Source organism: Argopecten irradians, chromosome 4 (assembly GCF_041381155.1).
Source record: "Argopecten irradians isolate NY chromosome 4, Ai_NY, whole genome shotgun sequence".
NCBI lineage: Eukaryota > Metazoa > Mollusca > Bivalvia > Pectinida > Pectinidae > Argopecten > Argopecten irradians.
In genome coordinates, this window is record NC_091137.1 from 1784263 (window position 1) to 1807356 (window position 23094).

General features: G+C 38.2%; 1 protein-coding gene across 1 annotated transcript; it reads right to left on the reverse strand.

Moving 5' to 3' along the window:
* Positions 1-19515: 19515 nt before the first annotated feature.
* Positions 19516-21263, reverse strand: LOC138322370 (neuronal acetylcholine receptor subunit alpha-7-like). Its single transcript, XM_069266410.1, has one exon. The coding sequence runs from the start codon at positions 21240-21242 to the stop codon at positions 20001-20003; it is 1242 nt and encodes a 413-aa protein (XP_069122511.1). The 5' UTR covers positions 21243-21263; the 3' UTR covers positions 19516-20000.
* Between the last annotated feature and the right edge of the window lie 1831 nt (positions 21264-23094).

The following is a 23094-nucleotide window of genomic DNA, read 5'->3' on the forward strand; positions in this document are numbered from 1 at the left end:
GCAAATGGTCTATTGATACAAATAGTGTCGTCTTCGTCGTCTTGGAACCGATTCAGATCGGGTTTCGGTCGCTCAATACTCTTTTTGAAAAGTATTACCATTTTTATGTGCCAGTTTTTGTTTTGTTACAATATCAGATGGAAATCTTCCAATCACTCTTCACTGACTACTAATGACGTACATCACCAGGGTAACAGTACTCTGTACGAAGGGTGTGTTTTCCGATGACGTACATCACCAGGGTAACAGAACTCTGTACGAAGGGCGTGTTTCCGATGACGTACATCACCAGGGTAACAGTACTCTGTACGAAGGGCGTGTTTTCTGATGACGTACATCACCAGGGTAACAGTACTCTGTACGAAGGGCATGTTTCTGATGACGTACATCACCAGGGTAACATTACTCTGTACGAAGGGCGTGTTTCCGATGACGTACATCACCAGGGTAACAGTACTCTGTACGAAGGGGGTGTTTCTGATGACGTACATCACCAGGGTAACAGTACTCTGTACAAAGGGTGTGTTTCTGATGACGTACATCACCAGGGTAACAGTTTTCTGTACGAAGGGCTTGTTTCTGATGAGACGTAAATCACCAGGGTAACAGTACTCTATACGAAGGGTGTGTTTCTGATGACGTACATCACCAGGGTAACAGTACTCTGTACGAAGGCTGTGTTTCTGATGACGTACATCACCAGTGTAACAGTACTCTGTACGAAGGGCGTGTTTCCGATGACGTACATCACCAGGGTAACAGTACTCTGTACGAAGGGCGTGTTTCTGATGACGTACATCACCAGGGTAACAGTACTCTGTACGAAGGGCGTGTTTCTGATGACGTACATCACCAGGGTAACAGTACTCTGTACGAAGGGTGTGTTTCTGATAACGTTCACCATCAGGGTAACAGTACTCTGTACGAAGGGCGTGTTTCTGATGAGACGTACATCACCAGGGTAACAGTACTCTGTACAAAGCGTGTGTCTCTGATGACGTACATCATCAGGGTAACAGTACTCTGTACGAAGGGTGTGTTTCTGATGACGTACATCACCAGGGTAACAGTAGTCTGTACAAAGGGTGTGTTTCTGATGACATACATCACCAGGGTAACAGTACTGTGTACGAAGGATGTGTTTCTGTTAACCCTTCAACAGGAATCCGAGGTTTGATTATATAATTTTATGTGTACAAACCGAAACACTATCACACTGATGTGAAACACATACATTTCATTGTTATATGCATCAAGACGGAAACCTATTGTTTCTAGATTTAATTAATATGATAATTGACAGTAATATTAATTATTGATATTATATTGATTAGCTAGAGCATGCTCAACTGCGTTGCTGCTGCTTAAGTGAGTTGGAATTGATTTTATATGATGTATCATATATAGTTATATCACTCATTACATATAGAGAATCGAACGGCAATGATGTAGAATCATAGATATGAGGTCAAATTAGGTTTTAAATACAGCGCAACATCATGGATGATATACTTTAAATACATGTAAGTTATGAAAATGTATGTTTCCATCAAATTATTGAGACTTCACATGTATACATTCAAAATAATATGCCGATTTCTAACTTTGCACTGGGTGATTGCAGACAGTGGAAGACTGCATCCTTTTATCTTAAGTCTCTTGTAAAGATATTTTGAATTTTCAGGTTTCGGGTGATCTTGTTGAGTGGCATACGGTTTGTCAAGCGGATACTAAAATTTGCTCACTTGATATTGGCTCATTGAGAGGATTTTATTTCACTAACAAATCAGTTAATATGCAATTTCTGTTTTGATGTTTGCGTGTCATTTGCACCTCAATTAATTGTTTGTATGGCATTTTCATTAAAATCAAAATAAAAGACTTCGTTGTTATTCTTATTTATCGGGTACAAATGACTGCTTGTCGAAGACAGTACACCCCGTTCAGTTCAATTTCACATGGGATATTCGCATCCAGATACCTTCTCTTAGGAGATTACCGAAATGTCTTTTTTTCTGGCAATAGTCACCACAATTGTATCTTTGATATGGAGGGTGTTTTGGTATATACCATTCAACCTAATGTGAACAGCTAATTCAGGCCAAGGTCAACCGTAGATTTGATGATATGTTCAATATATAAATAGAGGGTTTTTTGAGTTAAGTAAGCCGAAACATATTTTATTGATACACAGGGATTGGATGGTAAAGTTTTTAAAACACATTCTTTGTTCCCCAGACATGTTTATATAAGTTGAAGGCTGCCAAGGTTGGGGCCTTGGGGTCAGCCTCAAAATATAAATAATGTCCCCTCACAGGGGGGCTCTCACACGTCAAACATATATTACATACCAACATACACATCCTTAGGCTTAAATATACTACATTAGTTTCATTCTATTCTTCATTTCTAACTACTCTCAAACCTCAAATATGTATGCTTATAAAATGTACGTTTGTACACATTCATTTGTTCATTACATATTCATTCATTCATATATTTTCCTTATTTGATAAACGTGATATACAATCTAAGCCTTTCATTAATCGAAATGAATTTATATATTAGATCTAGAGTAAGAGGGACCCTTCCATGTCAGCAATAGAGCGTTTATCCCCCTCCCCACACCTAAAGATTATATGCCTATGGAAAGGGGACGAACTTAAAAATGGGTAGAATTAATATAAATAACTTTTCAATATAGTGAAATTCAAAACCTAATGTGAAGAGATTGCTCAAACGCTCCCCACTTCTTTTTGAAAAGTTGTACAAGATCTGTTTTTCTATTGTCATTGTGTTTGCAAAAAAATCAAACATGCTCCGAAATTTGGAATGAAATCTTTCATACGACAATAGTATATATGCTGTTTTAGCAAAGAAAATGATTTAAATATTTTCCAACCTTTAGATTTCCCAGAATGATATTTTGATCGTTACAATTATATTTCCATTCAACTTAACACAAAACAAGTGAAATAATATCTATCTTCTTGGATGGTTTTACAGTGTCATTACGCTCTACAGAATCACGATCAACTTGTTTCCAATGTCTATCTATTGTATTTACTAATGAAATTTAAATAATGGATAGTATCCATATCTTGAAATTATCTTATTGTACCGTTTTGAAATAGATCTAACTGTACCAAGACTGTGTTGCCCTTTCCATGTGTTACACAACTTTATAATAGGAACAAAATTGACCAAGCTTTTATTTAAGTATTCTGCAAGGGTATCAGGCTCACTTTGTATTTCTGATAAACAGCTATCTCCTGTTTCTTTCATTTCATTACCGTCAAGCTCATATAACAAATCAATTTCAAATAGCAATATATCCTTTAGCAAAGTTTTTCAGGTTTTTCTAGTATCTTCATATATTTTTCTAATCCATTTCATTTTCAGATATGTAATATAAAACAAACATGAGTCATGTTTAAACCTCCATTTTCCTTACATGCAATTAGAGTGTCACGTTTCATTTTTTATCAGACTTAGAATTCCATATGAATTCAAACATGATTTTGTATAACTTAGTAATAAAGGATTTAGACGGGTTTGGAAGTGTCGACAACAGATGTGCAAATTTGGGTAACATGAGTGTTTTTATGATAGTGATACGTCCAATTAAAGTAAGATCTCGACAAGTCCAGTATCTTAGAAACGTCCAATTAAAGTAAGATCTCGACAAGTCCAGTATCTTAGAAAAGTCCAATTAAAATAAGATCTCGACAAGTCCAGTATCTTAGAAATGTCCAATTAAAGTAAGATCTCGACAAGTCCAGTATCTTAGAAACGTCCAATTAAAGTAAGATCTCGACAAGTCCAGTATCTTAGAAACGTCCAATTAAAGTTAGATCTCGACAAGTCCAGTGTCTTTGAAGTTTGTTTATCTGACAGAGTTTGTTATCATAATTCATTTTTTCCATGTTTTCAAGATATAATGAAAATACTTCACCCAGCATTTTAAGATTTGCTTAAGACCAGTTTAAATTCAATTCATATTCTTTCATTGGAGTATTTCTTGCTACCAATCCACAGGACACTAGATTTTTCTAAATCTATTTTTATCTTGATACACTAGCGAAATCTTCAAGTATGTGAACAGCAGTGCATCGTGACTGACTTTTACAATCAAGTAGGAGATAAGCATCATCAGCATATTGACCAAGTGGAAACTGGTTATCTTTTATAGCTATACCTCTAACCCTACTGTTTGATTTTAATGATAATACTAACAGTTCAACCCCAATTATGAGATATCAGGTGACAAAGGATCACAATAACGACAGACTGTACTCAAACTATAGAAGGATGACAAATGACCAATATTAATAGTACAACTTTTAGAATTCTTATAAAATATTTAAACCAATTTACAAAGTTTTACAGCATGAAATTCCATTCAATAGAGTCAAAGGCCTTCTTGAAGTCTAAAAATAAGCAATAATTCTGACAGTTTTTCCCTTCCAACAGAGTCATGATATCATAAAAAGGTCTAGTGTTAAAGCCGATGAACCTATCTTCAATAAAAACTTGTTTGTATTTCACTAATGCTGTTTGGGAGAACCTTTTAAACTCTACTTTCTGTTGCTGCTGATGCTATTGTATAGTCTACAAGAAGAGATATTGGTCGCCTATTTTCAAATACTTTCTATCTTTATCGTCTTTTGCTATACATGAAAATAGCATTGAAAATCAGATAGTTGCCCGGTGTGGTATACACAGTTTATAGATTTAAGTAAAAACATCCTAAATCTGTCGCTTTTTCCCCATTTTCATACCGATTGGCCTTTGACCGTAGAATAAGGCCTTCAACTTTACATAGTAATTTCTGTATTTTGGTACCAAACTCAGTCGAAAGGCCTGCACTAGGGTTGTTATTAAGTAGTTCCTCTATTTCAATTTCTCTATTATTTTCATGTTTTCTCTTATCATTGGCCTTCGAAATAGAGTGAAATATTGATATTGATCGGAATTTAATTTTAAGAATTTCAAAGAAAAGTTATATTCATCAATAGTCTCTTTGATACAATATTTGATTTGGGTGGTAAAGTTTTAAACTTTTAAGTTTTCTTCATGCACTGATATTGACCCTTACCGCGATCCCCTAAGTTTATGTTTAGTTACTGATATTGACCCCTACGTATCCGCGATCCCAGTCCCCAAGGTGATCTTCATGTACCAGCATTGACGCTTACCGCGATCCCCTAAGTTTATGTTTAGTTACTGATATTGACCCCTACGTATCCGCGATCCCAGTCCCCAAGGTGATCTTCATGTACCAGCATTGACGCTTACCGCGATCCCCTAAGTTTATGTTTAGTTACTGATATTGACCCCTACGTATCCGCGATCCCAGTCCCCAAGGTGATCTTCATGTACCAGCATTGACGCTTACCGCGATCCCCTAAGTTTATGTTTAGTTACTGATATTGACCCCTACGTATCCGCGATCCCAGTCCCCAAGGTGATCTTCATGTACCAGCATTGACGCTTACCGCGATCCCCCAAGTTTATGTTTAGTTACTGATATTGACCCCTACGTATCGCGATCCCAGTCCCCAAGGTGATCTTCATGTACCAGCATTGACGCTTACCGCGATCCCCTAAGTTTATGTTTAGTTACTGATATTGACCCCTACGTATCCGCGATCCCAGTCCCCAAGGTGATCTTCATGTACCAGCATTGACGCTTACCGCGATCCCCTAAGTTTATGTTTAGTTACTGATATTGACCCCTACGTATCCGCGATCCCAGTCCCCAAGGTGATCTTCATGTACCAGCATTGACGCTTACCGCGATCCCCTAAGTTTATGTTTAGTTACTGATATTGACCCCTACGTATCCGCGATCCCAGTCCCCAAGGTGATCTTCATGTACCAGCATTGACACTTACCGCGATCCCCTAAGTTTATGTTTAGTTACTGATATTGACCCCTACGTATCCGCGATCCCAGTCCCCAAGGTGATCTTCATGTACCAGCATTGACGCTTACCGCGATCCCCTAAGTTTATGTTTAGTTACTGATATTGACCCCTACGTATCCGCGATCCCAGTCCCCAAGGTGATCTTCATGTACCAGCATTGACGCTTACCGCGATCCCCCAAGTTTATGTTTAGTTACTGATATTGACCCCTACGTATCCGCGATCCCAGTCCCCAAGGTGATCTTCATGTACCAGCATTGACGCTTACCGCGATCCCCTAAGTTTATGTTTAGTTACTGATATTGACCCCTACGTATCCGCGATCCCAGTCCCCAAGGTGATCTTCATGTACCAGCATTGACACTTACCGCGATCCCCTAAGTTTATGTTTAGTTACTGATATTGACCCCTACGTATCCGCGATCCCAGTCCCCAAGGTGATCTTCATGTACCAGCATTGACGCTTACCGCGATCCCCTAAGTTTATGTTTAGTTACTGATATTGACCCCTACGTATCCGCGATCCCAGTCCCCAAGGTGATCTTCATGTACCAGCATTGACGCTTACCGCGATCCCCTAAGTTTATGTTTAGTTACTGATATTGACCCCTACGTATCCGCGATCCCAGTCCCCAAGGTGATCTTCATGTACCAGCATTGACGCTTACCGCGATCCCCTAAGTTTATGTTTAGTTACTGATATTGACCCCTACGTATCCGCGATCCCAGTCCCCAAGGTGATCTTCATGTACCAGCATTGACGCTTACCGCGATCCCCTAAGTTTATGTTTAGTTACTGATATTGACCCCTACGTATCCGCGATCCCAGTCCCCAAGGTGATCTTCATGTACCAGCATTGACGCTTACCGCGATCCCCTAAGTTTATGTTTAGTTACTGATATTGACCCCTACGTATCCGCGATCCCAGTCCCCAAGGTGATCTTCATGTACCAGCATTGACGCTTACCGCGATCCCCTAAGTTTATGTTTAGTTACTGATATTGACCCCTACGTATCCGCGATCCCAGTCCCCAAGGTGATCTTCATGTACCAGCATTGACGCTTACCGCGATCCCCTAAGTTTATGTTTAGTTACTGATATTGACCCCTACGTATCGCGATCCCAGTCCCCAAGGTGATCTTCATGTACCAGCATTGACGCTTACCGCGATCCCCTAAGTTTATGTTTAGTTACTGATATTGACCCCTACGTATCCGCGATCCCAGTCCCCAAGGTGATCTTCATGTACCAGCATTGACGCTTACGCGATCCCCTAAGTTTATGTTTAGTTACTGATATTGACCCCTACGTATCCGCGATCCCAGTCCCCAAGGTGATCTTCATGTACCAGCATTGACGCTTACCGCGATCCCCTAAGTTTATGTTTAGTTACTGATATTGACCCCTACGTATCGCGATCCCAGTCCCCAAGGTGATCTTCATGTACCAGCATTGACGCTTACCGCGATCCCCTAAGTTTATGTTTAGTTACTGATATTGACCCCTACGTATCCGCGATCCCAGTCCCCAAGGTGATCTTCATGTACCAGCATTGACACTTACCGCGATCCCCTAAGTTTATGTTTAGTTACTGATATTGACCCCTACGTATCGCGATCCCAGTCCCCAAGGTGATCTTCATGTACCAGCATTGACACTTACCGCGATCCCCTAAGTTTATGTTTAGTTACTGATATTGACCCCTACGTATCCGCGATCCCAGTCCCCAAGGTGATCTCTTCATGTACCAGCATTGACACTTACCGCGATCCCCTAAGTTTATGTTTAGTTACTGATATTGACCCCTACGTATCGCGATCCCAGTCCCCAAGGTGATCTTCATGTACCAGCATTGACACTTACCGCGATCCCCTAAGTTTATGTTTAGTTACTGATATTGACCCCTACGTATCCGCGATCCCAGTCCCCAAGGTGATCTTCATGTACCAGCATTGACGCTTACCCGCGATCCCCTAAGTTTATGTTTAGTTACTGATATTGACCCCTACGTATCGCGATCCCAGTCCCCAAGGTGATCTTCATGTACCAGCATTGACGCTTACCGCGATCCCCTAAGTTTATGTTTAGTTACTGATATTGACCCCTACGTATCCGCGATCCCAGTCCCCAAGGTGATCTTCATGTACCAGCATTGACCTTACCGCGATCCCCCAAGTTTATGTTTAGTTACTGATATTGACCCCTACGTATCCGCGATCCCAGTCCCCAAGGTGATCTTCATGTACCAGCATTGACACTTACCGCGATCCCCTAAGTTTATGTTTAGTTACTGATATTGACCCCTACGTATCCGCGATCCCAGTCCCCAAGGTGATCTTCATGTACCAGCATTGACGCTTACCGCGATCCCCTAAGTTTATGTTTAGTTACTGATATTGACCCCTACGTATCCGCGATCCCAGTCCCCAAGGTGATCTTCATGTACCAGCATTGACGCTTACCGCGATCCCCTAAGTTTATGTTTAGTTACTGATATTGACCCCTACGTTATCGCGATCCCAGTCCCCAAGGTGATCTTCATGTACCAGCATTGACGCTTACCGCGATCCCCTAAGTTTATGTTTAGTTACTGATATTGACCCCTACGTATCCGCGATCCCAGTCCCCAAGGTGATCTTCATGTACCAGCATTGACGCTTACCGCGATCCCCTAAGTTTATGTTTAGTTACTGATATTGACCCCTACGTATCGCGATCCCAGTCCCCAAGGTGATCATGTCATTGACGCTTGATCCCAGTTACTGATATTGTACGCGCTACCGCGATCCCCTAAGTTTATGTTTAGTTACTGATATTGACCCCTACGTATCCGCGATCCCAGTCCCCAAGGTGATCTTCATGTACCAGCATTGACACTTACCGCGATCCCCTAAGTTTATGTTTAGTTACTGATATTGACCCCTACGTATCGCGATCCCAGTCCCCAAGGTGATCTTCATGTACCAGCATTGACACTTACCGCGATCCCCCAAGTTTATGTTTAGTTACTGATATTGACCCCTACGTATCGCGATCCCAGGCCCCAAGTTCAGCTAGTCTAAGAATTATTGCCTACTTAACCCTTCAGTAAACCAAGCGAAAACGTCAAATAAATGTATAAGATAAAACTCCGTCTTCACTTTGAAATGTATTGTATTGTGTATATTACATTTGATAAATACAGTTTTTATACATACTTATGTTTCCCTTACTTCACCATCAGTGTATCGAAAATGCAGTAAATGTTTGATAAACTAGGATAAAAAGTATCATAACCTAAACCAAGAAATGTGTGCAGCCTCAGTCCCAGTGTTCTCACAGCATGTTGTATGAGAGTTATCCTTCTTGGACTGTAGAGTATACGTGTTCGTGTTTACATTGTTCCAGATGCAGGTTGCTGTTGTAACTTACATATCTTGATAATGAAAATCGTTATCCAATTTAGTGTTAATTAAAGTAGCATAACAACCACGAACAAAGTAAACAAAAATCAGACATGAACCTGAGTATATTCGTTATAAGTAATAGCTCTTGTCAATGTTTGACTGTACACGTACTGTAATGTATTGCCAAAGGCAGCACACCAACCCAGATGTGCTATGGTTTGTGTTGACCAGAGGACAGCATATTGTCTATTATCAATTCAACAGACTCATTGGGATCACTTAAAGGATTGAAAACAAATCAATAATGTTAACATTAAACACACAAATATCATTATAATAAGACAACATAAGATATGTACTATACGTATACGGATGTGGCATTGTGAAATTAAATATTTGTAGACACAAACTAAGCAAGTAAACGTTCTATTAACAAAGGTAATTTCCCTCATATCTAAAGGCGTTTAGTGTAGTGAGTGATCATGGATGTGGTTTTGGAGACTTGTAATACAGGATCACCATTTTTATAATATCACCGAAGCATGCTGCCATGGACATCAAACAGCATTTCCGGTCACACGGAAACTTCTATCATTGATGTAGAATAAGGTGCGTCCCGGCTAGTGGATAGTTAATCAGCGCGAGGCGAAGAAGGTAGAAAGTAAAGACCAATTCCTAATCTAGTCGCCTTTTACTATCATGAAGTGGGTACAACACCTGATTGCTTGATTTGGTTGGGGTTAACATCCTATTTACAGCTACAACCTACAACTTGTCGCTCGTGTGACTATACTATGGGAGGCACATTCATGTTGTTTCTCCCTGTAATATTTGGAATCCTGCCTGCTCTTTTTTGTAGTCACTCAAGCATGCCGCCAACAACACCAAACAACGTATAATCATATCACTTTCAACATCATATTGCTGAAGACATTTCAAATGAAATATGGCCAAGCCCGATAATAAAGAATGAAACATGACAGTCATTTTTTGCAGGTATTCTTTTAAAGTTCATGGTGGAAAACATTACGTATTTTATAAATTATGTCATCTCATCTTTTTAAAATTATTGAACTTGACAGGCAAAAAAATACCATGAGAAATTTGAGATGCTGTCAATTTTAATTAACGTAAAATTAGAAACATTATAAAAATCTGCCATCGATATTGGAAGCCCCAGTAAACATCAGTGTGTTAATGATTTAAGACTTAGCAAGCCAGAGACAAGCGTTAACATGGGCACTGGAAGTGACATCGCTGTGTGTCTTTAAAGGATTGATTTCGAATCGAGCAAAGCGCACACGAATAGTACGTCTACATCTCCATTAAATTTTCGTTGATCTGTCGGTAGGTTTCTTTTGCCTTATTTTGGAAATGATTTGTGGTTGTCTATATTCTACCATTAGTTCTACGTGTCCCTCTAACAAGTAAATGTTGGCATGTTTTACCATATGGAAATAATTTCGTTTAAACTTCCATAAATCTAAACATATAAATACAGTAATCATACCGGTAACAGGACGTGAAACACAGCCACCACATTAAATATTAACTAGGCCAAGTCAGATTACATAGCCCATGTTTAGAGGTAACTTTATGTAATGGAAGAGAGGGGTGGTTCTGTCCATACAGCCCGGAAGGGCGATCCGACTGTCGATCCTATGTATAAATCCCATCTTATTTGCCTGCTGCCCTTATTGCATGATCGTAAAAGGCGACTAAATTTAGAATAGTTTATTTTCTCTTCTCCCTATTTTCATTTATTCCTTGTAATATCTCCCTTTACACCGCGTCACTTATGGCTTCAATGGAGCGTTCACAAATCTGAGGAAGGTTTGTGGTTCTGTCAGAGTCACACCATAGTCTACTAAAGTGTTAGTTTCTTAACGCCCAGCATACAGGAAGCAGGACGACTGGTTCGCCCGTTGTAAGTAGGATTGAACCGATTGGAGTGTGCTTGTTTGGTATCTTCGGCGACATGCTTTAGTAGGATAACACTATAAAAAGGGCAAGAAGATGCGACATGAACATCCACACACGCGGTACATCGCATACATTGGAGGTCGTCCTATCATGACCCTGGTTGTTAATAGGACGTTAATGGAATCAGGCAAGCAAACAAACAAACAGTTGTCGCAATTCCTCTTTGTACCCTGTTTCCTCCAAGGTTACAAGCATGTATCACGACAGTTTTTATCTCTATGATGTAGCGGAAGCACATCAATACTAATTCAACAAGTGTTGGAATACTGCTGCGTACGACGAGGATCTACCCTTATTAACCCATTCCCCCTTGTTAACACAAAGTTCCCATGGGAACGGCCCTTTTTATACTTAAAGTGAACAGTCGGGCAAGGATGGCTAAAGTCGGTAAAAATTGTGTGAATGTATCCAGTATAATTTCTTATGAAATGGAAAAATAAAATTTCTCGTCAAAATCTGTCTGCGTACGAAGAAATTAATTTAAAGTATGGGAATTCTAAAACGTCCTCCCGGCTCACTTTGTCCGTGGTTACATTTCCACACAGCCTCGCTTTCAATGCCTTCAAATTTCCTTTACTTTAATGGTCAGAACTGGGAAACTAAGCAGAACTTGACCGTCGTATTAATATGCGAGAACTTTTGGAAGGCCAATGAACGCATTTAGACTGGTTTTCTTTGCCCGACTATTCACTTTAAAAAAATCACTAAATGCTTAGAAGTACACAATAAAAATAATACCTCCAGGCAAAACGTGAGTCAAATGTGTCATTACAGCTACATTGTATCATCTCCAAACTTTAAACTTTTTATCTTCAAACTTTACTATGCTTTCTGTCAGGCTCTGACAGCCAATGCTTTACAAAAAAGTTGATTCCTACCATAAGAGATATTAATATTAAGGTTAAAACATCGTCCAAACAAAGTAAAAAAAATGTTGAACAAATTTGAAGCTCAAATTACGAGGAAACTATCATTATTATTATAAAGTTTTAATAAGATCGTGCTGCGTAAATAAATGAGGTAGAGTTCAATAAAAAAGTGTCGATGTCGTATCGGAAATTGTCATCTAAAAATGTCGATTAGCTACAGTTCCTGCAGAGACATGACCTGCTATAAAAAGCGATATTTTTTGTTCTTGTTGTTTTGGGTATTTTTTTGCGTTTTTCTTTTTGATCAAAACTTTTGATTTGCCATACCAATTGTAATTTGCATGAAATGCTAAGAGCTTATTTTCTTGAATTGCATAGTAAATATGAATACTAGGTGTCTTCCAAAAGCATCCATGGAAACTATAACACCTTTTTATGAAAGTATTTTGTCAAAATTCAAAACGTGTTTTCAAGATGGTGGCTGTTGCTGTCATCTTGGATTTCGGATGGACCCGAAAAATAACACTTTGTCGGACCATGTCAGGGATCATTTCAGTCAAATTTCAGCCAAATCGCACCTTTTGAATTTGAGAAGAAGTTCAAACTGTGTTTTTAAGATGGCGGCTGTGGCGGCCATCTTGGATTTGGGATCGACCCTACAAATAACAAAACTTGGTCGGGACCATGTCAGAAGGCAAGTTTCAGCCAGTGAAATTATACTGGTAGAACTTGAGAAGAAGTTCAAAATCTGAAAAGTATACGCACAGCGGACGGAGCTGGGCGGACGACGACGGACGAAACGTAAGGTGAAATGACAAAATACGTTAGTGAATACTTTACCGAGGTCGTTGGTAAATTGACATCACAACTTGAGAATGTATCAACTTCTTTTAATAAACTGAAGCATTTTATAGACGCAAAACTAGGCAATGATAGTAGATTTGCTATCCAAGAGGTTTCTTTTTGAACAAAGTTTTTAAAAGAGTTGGACATGATTAAGCCACTGGTGTCCACAGGGACCTGGCACGAAAATTTTTTAACCAATAGTATACATATATATATTATAGTATCAAGGGTATGAACTCGGCGGTCGAGAAAAACGGACCTATTTTTTTAAAACCATGATTATTTTAATAAATGGGTTATATACAACATTGACGGATATCTTACCTTAAAGAAAAATAATTTATCTTTCCATTGAGTGCTTGATGAACAAAATTGGCCAAGTATTGACGAAGTTATGGCTTGATGAATCGGGAAATTTACGAAAAATATGCTAGGTAGACATTTCCCTGTCCGGTCGAAATGTCGTCTCGGCTCTAATGGGTACCTCAAAAACCAAGCCAAAATCACAAAATCTACGCTTGTGGTGGTAAACAGTACCCATAACTGTGTTCATCCACAATCTCCTTTGGAGGTGTCATGACCCGTACTTTGTAGAAACTCCATTTAAACATCATGTAGCTCACTTACTTTAACCGTCACCGCCATGTTCATTTGTTTTTCGGAACGCTTCTCGACTTTACATATCGTGACTTACATTATGCAAATTATGTAATGTTGTGCTTGTAAATAAACTCGAGAAGCGTTCCGAAAAACAAACGAACATGGCGGTGACGGTTAAAGTAAGTGAGCTACACGATGTTTAAATGGAGTTTCTACAAAGTACGGGTCATGACACCTCCAAAGGAGGTTGTGGATGAACACAGTTATGGGTACTGTTTACCACCACAAGCGTAGATTTTGTGGTTTTGGCTTGGTTTTTGAGGTGCCCATTAGAGCCGAGACGACATTTCGACCGGACAGGGAAATGTCTACCTAGCATATTTTTCGTAAATTTCTCGATTCATCAAGCCATAACTTCGTCAATACTTGGCCAATTTTGTTCATCAAGCACTCAATGGAAAGATAAATTATTTCTTTTTAAGGTAAGATATCCGTCAATACTGTATATAACCCATTTATTAAAATAATCATGGTTTAAAAAAAATAGGTCCGTTTTTCTCGACTGCCGAGTTCATACCCTTGATACTATAATATACATTGTATATATATGTATACTGTTAGTTTAAAAAATCGTGCCAGGTCCCTGTGCTGGTGTCGACCATGGCTAAGCTATTGAACGGTATCCATGTGGAAATAGCTCCGTCTTTTACCTATTTCTTGAATCTTAGTTTTAGATCTGGCAGATATCTAGCTCAGTGGAAGTTGGGTAGAGTTACTCTCCTTCATAAAAGTGGTAGCGCTGCAGATTGAAGCAATTTTAGACCAATATTTGTTTTACCAATACTTTCAAAAATTCCCGAGAAGCACTTTTTATAAATACCTTTCTGCTAACCATCTTATTGTATCAACCCAGTCAGGTTTCCGTCAGAATCACTCCTGTGAAACTGCACTGTTAAATATTGTAAATTCTAGGGCTAATAATATAGATGATGGTCTAGTTAATCTTAAAAAACCTTTTGACCTTGTAGATCATTATGTTTTATTACAAAAGATGAGCATGTATGAAATTGAAGACAAGTCCATGGTATGGGTCAATCTTTACTAGAGGATTGAAGTTAAATTGTCTCCCGTAGTGGTCCTTTATCGAATACAGCAAAGTTACACTGCTACAGACATGTATGCAGATGATTCTACTAAGACACCAGATAGCATACATGAAGTTCTGCAATCATAATGTTAAAGTCTTGTGAGGAAGGCTCTGGGTTCTGTCCCCTGGCCGAGACACACCAAAGTCTATAAAAGTGGTAGTTTCTGCTCCTGCTTAGCGCTCAGCATACGCGGAGTGGGACGACTAGTTCGCCCGTTGTCAGTATAGTGTAAGCGGGTGTGGTGTGTTGCTTGGTGTCTTCGGCGGCATGCTTTAGTGGTTCCACTATACAAGAAGACACTACATGAATATACCGCAGTCTCCCAAAACACGCAACTCGCACAGGACCACTCGCACAACATACACACAACACACAGCATACATGGGAGGCCGTCCTTACATGACCCTGGCTGTTAATAGGGCGTTAATCAATGAAACAAACAAATAAAAAAGTGAACAGAAAACAAAATGGTGTTAAATGTAAAAAAACCTTAATGCATGTACATTTGCCCTAAACGAAGCAACTTAGAAAGTGTGTAAATCTTAATTTATCTTTGTGGTAAACCGCTGGAACAAGTTAGAAACGAGAAATTACTTGGTGTTCACATAGGGCTTAAATACATGTATGTAAATCATGTCACATTATCTAAATTAAAACAAAAATTAGACTTACTACGACGTTTTAGTCAAAATTTATTCATTGAAGGCAAACTACTTTTTTAACTCGTCCGTGGTCCGTCCGTCCGTTAACAATTCTTTTTATCGCTTTTTCTCAGAAAGGGATTTGTCTCAGATTTTATATGTAGGTTCCCCTAGGGCCCTAGTTGTGCATATTGCATTTTGGGACTTATCGGTCAACTAAATGGCCGAACGGCCGATATACAATGAATTTTGATAGTTAAAGTTTGTTACCGCTATTTCTCAGAAAGTACTGATGGGATCTTTCTCAAACTTATTATGTAGGTTCCCCGGGGACCTTTGTTGTACATATTGCATTTTGAGACTGTTCGGTCAACAAGATGGCCGACTGGCCGCCATCTTGGAATTTGATAGTTGGAGGTTTTTTTTACCGCTCTCTCTCAGAAATAACTGAAGGGATCTCTCTGAAATTCCATACCTTTTGGGACTGATTGGTCAACAAGATGACCAACTGGCCGCCATCTTGGATTTCATCGTTGAAGTTTGTTACCGCTGTTTCTCAGAAAGTACTGAAGCGATCTGTCTCAAATTTTACATGTAGTATGTTTGAAAAAGTTTGAAAATGCAAGGTAAAGATACCTCTTTCCATTGTTAGTCATAGATCCTTCTTTGGTTGGCGCAAAGATCCTTCATTTTATTTAAGGAATTTAGATTAATATGGGATCTCTTGTTTCTGTATATGTAGTACAGTATGATAAGGATGTAACTCAAATCTGATCAGCAAGCTTCTCAAGGCCCAGAAGCAGCCATTTAAACTTATTTTAGGTGTACCTTATGAAACACCATCTCAAGATATGTTTTAATGCCTTAAATGGAAGTCCTTAGAAAATTGTTTTAAATTCAGAAGACTTTGATGTTTTAAAGTTGTATTGCTGCTAATTTCACTGTAACGATATGTAACTTAAATATTTGATATTTAAACATTGACATGTAACTTGATGATTTAGCTCCCCAAAAGCATATGTCGGCCTATAACAGAGCCGAAATCTAGGAATCATATATTCCTGGTTTTGAATAAAGCGCCTTCAATCACCGCCATGTTCAGTGACTTCGGGTTTTGTCGGATTCCTAATCGTATCACGTGACTGACGTTCGACACGACCTGCACGTGGTCAGCCAGGTAACTAGCGTAAGCACACATGTGTTTGTTTACGTTTTCCTTCTGGCCTATATGAGCAAATCATGCTAGTATATTCTTATACCGATAGTTGATATATGTCCACAGATTGAGTATTTGAAACATCGAATTTACACATTACCGTAAAATGTTGTGTGTATCAAATATTGTAATGTGCGAGCATTATTTTCTTTGTAGATAGAGTCTGATGAGGTCGACCACATATTTTGTTTATGAAAAATTGTTGATATTTTCTCTTGGTTTCACAACTCTCGTTTTACTTCGAGATTGTCGCGACGATGTTCGGAAGAGTTTGGAATGATTCGGCATCTTTCGAGCCTATTTTTCACGTGTACACGTCAAAAAGATTTTTTACTTTTATAATTATAGATACTTCCAGTGCTGCAACTTTATAAAAAGTGGTAAAATTAGAAAATTAGAAAGTTTAAACCTCAGACAGACGGAGAAAAAATATGTATAACACTTAAACAGTTTTCACTATGACAAAAAGAGCGAAAGTTATAGACCATACAACTTTAATCAGAAACGTACCCGAATGGAAGCAAAATTCGATGATTTTCCAGCACCATATCATGTTCGTGTTATTGTTTTCTTGGTATAGTTGTTTGTTTGAACACCTACACAAGATCTATAGACACGAATATAGGCATTGACACGTCGGACGTTCCGTAAAAGATTTCCCGACTTCAGCAAATGTATGCATCTCTTGACATAGAACATTTCCTTTACTCATCGTTTCTTTCGCCGCCATTTTTGTATACAGCCCAGATTTTGAAAAAGGAAGGCCCGGCTCTAAATAGCGAGCGTATACATGTAATAACATATCGTAAAGTAGTACCGTAGTGTACACATGTAGTAGTGCCATAAGATTGTGATTATATTACGTTGTTGCTATCCTTTTGGGACTTTGATATAAAATTCAAGAAATGTGAAGACTACGTATACCCTGCTGAAATACAGAAATGGAATGAACAGACGTAAAATTAGATTGATTTAAATATCTTTAAAATCTCATTATTTTGTGTTTTTAGTGTCTAGAGTGTTGTTGCTATGGAGAGAAAATGGTTGCTATGGTGTAACTATGGGCTATAATATGGTTAAGTGTTATGAAACATGACATGGTTTCGATGATTTCTTATACACACATCACAAAGTACTAACTTTCTTAAAGTTTCCACCTTAATCTACGCGTTAGAAATTTTTAAAAGCAATTCAAGTGTCTGTTTTAGCATCAATACTGTATGCTCGTTGCCAGGCCTGTTGCTAGGCAACAACATAACAGAATGTATTAAAAGTGTGCATTTTATAATTCCCATATATTGATGTATATAGTATCAAAATAAAGGCAATCTCTGTTGGGGCCAAAATTGACCTTTATTGTACCTACTCCTTTGTAAATGTCCAAAGCAAACCTATAGTTATAAAGCATGATAGTATATACGCAACTTAACTCAATAACATTTGACGAAATTTTACAAACCAATATTTATGCATAATCACTATAGCAATATCAGTGTGCAACAATTTCATGCTGAAAAAAGAACTGCAGAAAATCAAAACTTACTGAGTGTTTATCTGTGCTTAAAGAGATCCAGGAATGGAATCACCAGTTCACTAATGTGCCAAAACTTCCATTGTAAGATGAATAATGTTTCTCTTTCCACACGCCAGCAGATACAGCAGTCATTTTGGATTTTGACTGCTTTGGCGGGAAATATATATATATAAGTGACTCGTGTGATCATGTGACTTCAGTGGATATTTATTAAAATTCATCAAAATGAATAAAATAACATGTTAAAAATCATTCATGAAGTTTTATGCATAACTGATATTCATTTAAATTCTGAAAATTTAAGAATTTTAATGAATCGCAGTCATGCATAAAACTTCATGGATAATTCTTGACACATTGATCATGAACAATCATGAATGTTTCATGGTATATAAAACTTCATGAAGAGTTCAGGAAATTCATTGATGAATATTCATGAGCTTGTTTTCATGAACCACAATCTGCTAATATTCTTGAAATTTCATTAATCATTCATGTATATTCGTGATGTCTTGGATACCATCTCGCAGGGGCAGCATCAATGATTGGATTCGTTTAGCAAATGACATGAAGAAAATGTTTTCCACATTTTAACGAAATTTTGTCCAGCACTGTATATCACTATCATAAATCATTATTGTATTTTATTGAGATGTCTAATCATTTTTTTTCTTAGTTTTTTTATTTGAATTCCTTATTATTCATTCTTCTTTTAGATTTTGCTATATTTACACGTAACTATGACAATGTTTTAATCTTTTAATGACGGAATAACCATGCATGGGGTTTATGCATCCTGTGATAATTTTAAGTATAATTTCTGTTATCTTTTTTTGCGATTGTTTATCAATTTGCTTAATTTGTCTGCCAGTTTATCTAACAAATGATATTGTGTTTTACTAACAGGAGGACCATGTAAATTCATCCTCAATAAATATTGAGTCTATTATTATTATTATTCAAGGTCCAAATTCTTTGTAGATGACAAACATTTGGGTTTTTCCAACCTACTATTTTCAATCATTATTGATCAATGGGGCTCGTGACGTCATACATGACATAATGACCTTTTTCCATCACATGAAACGTTGGTCATCGTCTACATTAAGTGAATCACCGAAAGCTGTAGGATACCTTCGTGTTGACTTGTTTTATAACAACTGTTATCTGGTCCCGGCTATCTGGTCATTAAGGTGGGTATGATATCGATCTAGCTATTTCTGAACAGTGTAAACAACCTTTACTTCATCAATACATATCTATACAATCATACATCTAATTTCGTTAGGTTTAATCGATGTTATTAACTTTAATGATTAACTCTAGCAGAACAGGAACATAGACGGCACTACATGGAGTTCTCAAACAATTCAACTTCAATTACAAAGAGGGCAAATACAAAACCATCAGTAAATATGTACCTTAGCAAATTGGTGGCAATTTATGTTTGCATTTCTCGTCTAAAATCATGATAGAATTTTATCCAAAGCCATATCATGTTGTAAACGTAAAGACGTCAATACGAGCACAAATAATTCATTATTTTTTTATTAACCCTGCTGGTCGAAAATCAATTATGACGTCGTGATATAGCAAGTCTTTGAGTAAAATAGTACAGAAACCATGACTACCTCAGTTGATTTCAGACATGTAAAAAAAGAGATCTTCGAATGTAGAACCCATTTTAATTCACTTAATTTCTTTATATTCATATACATTGCTCAGGTTACATGAATATGTTGAATATATGTAAAACAAATCACCTATCTGGTTAATGGCCTATAGATTGAAGATATGTTTTTTTAGAACAAAATAATTTACTAGGATTCTTGCTATTATTGCTGATTTACGCATAGTGAGTACAAAGAAACCAGACGGTTATTATAATGATAACCAGAAAGGATATTCCGAATAGAAATTTGTCAATTATCTCCATCACTTCACTGTGCGAAACGTTTATGAAGTCGGTGTCGACCTCGATAACGTCTTCTGTTTCAAGGTCTTTCTTTTTTTCAAAATCTGGAATTTTTGACGATACTTGGTTAGATGAAATTTTGTTTCCATTTCTTTTACACCAGAAGCGCGTAACGCACCTAAGCCACTTCGGAAATTTCTGGATATCTTCGATAGCTTCACATCGAAGTGTAAATATTGTTAATACAATCAACACACTGCTGTAGAAAAGAGAGAGCAGTAGAAAGTAGGACATCCCCGCCATATTCTCCGACACTTTCGGAAGGTTGTCGCTGATCAATGTCATGTAGACAGCAAGTGACAAGAACATCGTAATGGTGTAGGAGATCCTTTCACCTGACGAGGCAGGCAATAGGAAAACGAACGGATTCAGGAAGCACAGAAGTAATATCGGTATTGTCATTGAGACGATGAAATACATGTACTTTCTTGATATCTGAATGGTAAAATCAATGGTAGTGGAAGGAGATCCGAACCCCATATAATAGGACACCGAAGTCTTATCAATATTCCATTCCCCATTAGGAGTATAGTACGTCAAATCTATATAATTATACGTAAATGTGAGTCTGACATCACTGGGTGAGCCCCACAGCAGTATTCGGATGTCGCATTTCTGAGTATCAACTGGGAACTTCGACATATCCACCGAACATGTCGATTTTAACAGCTTCCCCGGACTGTAGTAACATAAACCGTTGGATGCTATATCGACGTCAAAGTCATTGGTTCCAATCTTGCTTAGGTCATCAGCTGCCGTGATTACATAGGCTTTTGGTTTCCACACCTTCGAGCCATTTACTTGAATTTCTGTGATTCCTCCATATTCACTGGGTAGCCACTGCAGACGATAGTCGTACCAACCAAGTACTACTCCAGCACTTATTGTAATAATACCAGCCACTTCATCAAAGTCGAGAATCGAAAGAAGAAACATTGATGTATCTATGATCAGTGTGTCCGTCCCAAAGTTACGAACAGGGTAGATCTCGTTCGTGTAGTTAGCGAACAATGTGTCAGTAAGTCGTATCCAGTCGGCCATCGTCCCGTTGCCTCCCAGCACCATCCTTGGTGTACAGAGCATCAGTAATACAATGGTTTTTGTTGGAAGCATTGTTCTTCGTTAAGGTATTACCTGCAGAGAAAATGATAATAACTTTTATCAGTTATAATTATAGAAATAATTGAAATTGAAATAATTTTGACAAATTGCATATTTTGTTAGAAATACAAATTCCATATACGTTTTTCATATTAAGATCACTAAATTAAGCAGTAAACGAAACATAAACTGTTGAAAAGTGAACGTGCCTTGGTGTGCTAAAGTGTAATTTTATACGCGAAGCAAATACTAATTATGGCACTGAAATATTCGCTTCGTGAATCAGTGACTGGGTAGCTCAGTAGATAGAGCATTCGGCCTGTTTTCTAATGTCCGGAATAGAATCCCAGTCTGGCCTCAATATTATCTCCTCTCCTGTTACAAAAATAGCGCCCAACTAAAATCCCCCCTGTGGTATGGTAATGGTTTCGTATGTCTTCGAGGGCAAAGACCTAAAAAAAAGAAAGAAAAAGGAAAAATGTAGCAAGATTGGACTGGGTTGATCATCGGTGACAGGTAGCTCAGTCGGTAGAGCATGCACCTAGTGTTCGGAGATCACGGGTTTGAATCCAAGTCTGACTGCTACATTTTCTCCTCTACTGTTACAGATATTGCATTTTGCTGCCTCCACTTTCTACTTCCGAACATTGGAAACTGGTATTCCACGGGGAAACAACATCAATACTAAAGTAAAATTATGTTTTAAAACAAATAATAAAATTACAAGAAGGAAAAGCATCATGCACGCCATATTTTCTTTGTGAAACCCACAACTCTATAGGAATCTCCTCTCTTTAAACGCTATATTAACTTAGGTTGAGCGTTCGGCGCTGTGAGGCAGGCTTTTGGTGCTGTCTCCTGGCCGATACACACCAAATTCTATAAAAGTGGTAGTGTCTGTTCCTGATTAGCACTCAGCATAACGGGAATGGGACGACTGGTTCGCCCGTTGTCAGTATAATGTGACCGGATGGGGTGTGTTGCTTGATGTCTTCGGCGGCATGCCTCAGAGATATAGCACTATAAAAAGGGCAACAGTTCCACTATACAAGAAGACAACATGAATATACTGCAGTCTCCCAAAACACGCAAATCCCAAAACATACACGCAAACACACTCATACATGGGAGGCCGTCCTTACATGACCATAGCTGCTAATAGGACGTTAATTAATTAATTAAACAAACAAACAATTAAACGCTTTATACACAAACGCCGTCTATGATCAAAATACATTTAGTTAAGGCCACGTAAACGAATACCTAAACCAGTTAAGGCCAAGTAATCGAATAACCAGACCAGTTAAGGTCAAGTAATCGAATAACCAATCCAGTAAAGGTCAAGTAATCGAATAACCAAACCAGTTAAGGCCAAGTAATCGAATAACTAAACTAGTTAAGACCAAGTAATCGAATAACCAATCCAGTTAAGGCCACGTAATCGAATAAAAAACCAGTTAAGGTCAAGTAATCGAATTACTAAACCAGTTAAGGCCAGGTAATCGAATAACCAAACCAGTTAAGGCCAAGTTATGGAATAACCAAACCAGTTAAGACCAAGTAATCGATTAACCAATCCAGTTAAGACCGAGTAATCGAATAACTTAACTAGTTAAGGCCACGTAATCGAATAACCAATCCAGTTAAGACCAAATAATCGAATAACTAAACTAGTTAAGGCCAAGTAATCGAATTACCAAACCAGTTAAGATCAAGTAATCGGATAACTAAACTAGTTAAGGCAAAGTAATCGAATAAAAAAACTAGTTAAGGTCAAGTAATGGAATAACCAAACCAGTTAAGACCAAGAAATCGAATGACTAATCTAGTTAAGGTCAAGTAATCGAATAACCAGTCCAGTTAA